Source organism: Austrofundulus limnaeus, unplaced genomic scaffold (assembly GCF_001266775.1).
Source record: "Austrofundulus limnaeus strain Quisiro unplaced genomic scaffold, Austrofundulus_limnaeus-1.0 Scaffold788, whole genome shotgun sequence".
In the NCBI taxonomy this organism is placed as follows: domain Eukaryota; kingdom Metazoa; phylum Chordata; class Actinopteri; order Cyprinodontiformes; family Rivulidae; genus Austrofundulus; species Austrofundulus limnaeus.
In genome coordinates, this window is record NW_013953190.1 from 139,106 (window position 1) to 141,834 (window position 2,729).

Sequence of the window (2,729 nt, forward strand, 5' to 3'; positions counted from 1 at the left end):
CCACAGATTTTCAATAATATTCAGGTCTGGGGACTGAGATGACCATTCCAGAACGTTCTACTTGTTCCTCTTGTATACTTGTATAAATGTAAACATTTACACAGTCCTGTTACAACCGGCCTGTTTTCTACACCATGTGGTGAACTGTCAGTTGTGTTTGTTTTCACAGAGCTGGTTGTTGTTGGTCCATTAAAACAAACTGAACAAAGTGATGAGTTGTTAAATTAAACTTCCTGAGCCTCACCTGTCGCTGGGTGTCTCCAAACAGCGGGTGTTGGGGCAGCAGAAGTGGGTCTCCCTGCCGGGCCAGCACTACCTGTCCGGAGCGGCAGAGCTCCAGCAGGCCGCCGGTGAACTGCTCGGCTCCGGCCCAGCCGAGGCTCTGCCTGCTGCCCGCTCCTACAACCACTCTGTCCAGGCTGACCGGTTCCAGAGGTCTGACGGTACCGGTGACTTTGAGCCGCTGGAACCGGTGGTGCCTGTGGAAGAACCTGCTGGTAAAGAGCCGGAGGCGGTGGTCAGACTCGCCGTCAGGAGACTTTCCTCCTCCGCTGCAGGTCCATGTCTCCAGCTCGGTGGTTGGGTGAACACGAAGCAAAATGTCCGTCCTGGTGCCGGCCTGAGGCCGCTGTGGGCTGAAGAGGACGGTCGGTGTGTCCGTGTCATGTTGTAAAACCATATTTCTGTTAGATTTTATTATCAAAACATCCAGGGGACTGACACGTGACGGAAAATTATCTAAACAACACAATTCTGCTTCAACCACCGCCATGTTTGTTTCTTCTTCTTCGTTATTTTTTGGCGGTTGTCAAACAACGTTCAGGTGCATTACGCCACCTGCTGGTGTGGAGTGTGGACTGGAACAGCTCTCAAAGAAAAACCTATATTCTTTCATTTAATCGAGTCTGTCTTAAATACTTCATTAACAATTGAAAGTTTTCAGAAAACTCCAGAAAAATTAATTTCTGTACACTATTTCTGCCATGAGCAGAAGCGAGTCACGTGACTGTGAAACCCTCCCCTATTGGTTAATGTCAGGTCACGTGACAGGAACAAAGCACAACAGTTAAACCCGGTTTGAAACCAGACAAATGTAATTGGTTCTTGTGTATTAGGTAAATAMGTAATAAAACGTGTTATTTATTTACAAAATGCACGAAAAATACTTCCAACAAGAGTCTCTTCGAGCAATGAAAGAGCCAAACCTCGGTAAGAATATAAGTTAGCACGAACTAGCAGGCTAACCTGTCCAGCTATTCAGGAAGTACTAAGTTAATAGTTAACAGTACATATTATATGTGTACTTTTTTCTCAGACATCTAATTGTGTTCTCATTCATTCACACGACATTTATCCAGCAGGAAGCCTCTGGKTTTTGCCTTTCTTCACAGCTGGAAACATCTGTTAAAGCACCTTCCAACATGGACGACTCGGACCAGGACTTTGTGGATTTAACCCGCTGCCCGAAACTGCTGAAGCGTAACCGTAAGAGAGCAGCTGAAGCAGGCAGAAAGACAAAGGAAGCAGAACGACGTCAGGCTCTGAGTCAGGCAGTCCGAGGAGACGGCAGCAACAAACTGGGAGGTGATTCCGGGTGCCAGTTTGCAGCCACACAGCCTGCTGGTGCTGAAGCTGAGCGAGCTGTGCTCTGCACAGGAACTRCATCTGATTCAGGAGAGACTTGTTTCATCTCAGAGCAGAAAGCACAAACTGACAGAGACTGGAGAGCAAAAGACAAAGTACTTCTTAAGATGCAACATTTTAAAAGAGCCAGTCCTCAGAAGATGGTGCACAACATGACCGATGAGCCAACACAGCAGGACATGTGTACTCTGACTTATCAGCACCAAACACAAGGTAGGCTGGTACAAGGTTTGTCTACAGTGTTTTAATATGCTTCATCACAGTCATGTGTTCATCACTTCAAAGTGTTTTCAACAACAGGAGCAAGGTTTTCTTCTAAAACTGAGCAGAGGGTCTTTCAGGTTTGGGTTTTAGTTGCTTTTCCACTTGTTTTCTGTACCTAACTATGACATCATCATATGCAGCTTGTGCTCGCAGACATTTAGGAGAAAAAAAAATGTCCTGCTAAAAATAACCAAATCTATGAACATCAGAAATGTGCAGGTTTAGGAAATAGAAAACATGAGATTAAAAAAAAGTTGAAATTGTTGACAAATCCCACAGAACTTATTCAAAAAGCATTTATTAACATTTCATCACTACCTCAGACTACAGGATTAAAACCCCATCTTCAGATTCTGAATTTCATTCAGCAACCAGTGATGTGCACATCGATATCGATACCACCGATACCTGAACTTTGTTCTAGAATCGATATTTAAGATCAAAAAATTTATACTTTGATACTTTAGTTATTTCACATAATTCATTAACAGGAAAGTAGTGGACAATAACTAAACTATTCCAGTCTTATGGTTGGAGGGAACTACTTTTTGCTTGAGTAATGCATCAGCACAGTGGCACATGCTCCGTCAGTCACTCAGTCTGTACATGTACGGCAGGTCATTTTAACATAAAATCTGCTTCTTCTGACTAATTAATTTCTAGATGAGGGGTTCCCAAACTTTTTCATGCTATGGCCCCCCAAACAGCATTAGCTCTGGTCAAGGACCTTCTTGCAAACACACAATGCAACAAAATATACAAAGTAACCAAAAAAAATTGTATAGGTCTTCTGGACGGGTTCTTCTCTAATGAAACGTTTC

General features: G+C 43.7%; 1 protein-coding gene across 3 annotated transcripts in view; it reads left to right on the forward strand.

The window, feature by feature from the left end:
• Positions 1 to 1,081: 1,081 nt before the first annotated feature.
• LOC106532534 (structure-specific endonuclease subunit SLX4) overlaps positions 1,082 to 2,729 on the forward strand; it is a gene marked incomplete at its 3' end in the record, with an annotated part of 22,074 nt that continues 20,426 nt past the window's right edge. Inside the window, 2 exon segments of one of the 3 annotated variants that reach the window (XM_014028626.1) lie at positions 1,082 to 1,209; positions 1,359 to 1,857. In XM_014028626.1, coding sequence (XP_013884080.1) covers positions 1,422 to 1,857 — 436 coding nt within the window. 3 annotated transcript variants of the gene reach the window in all.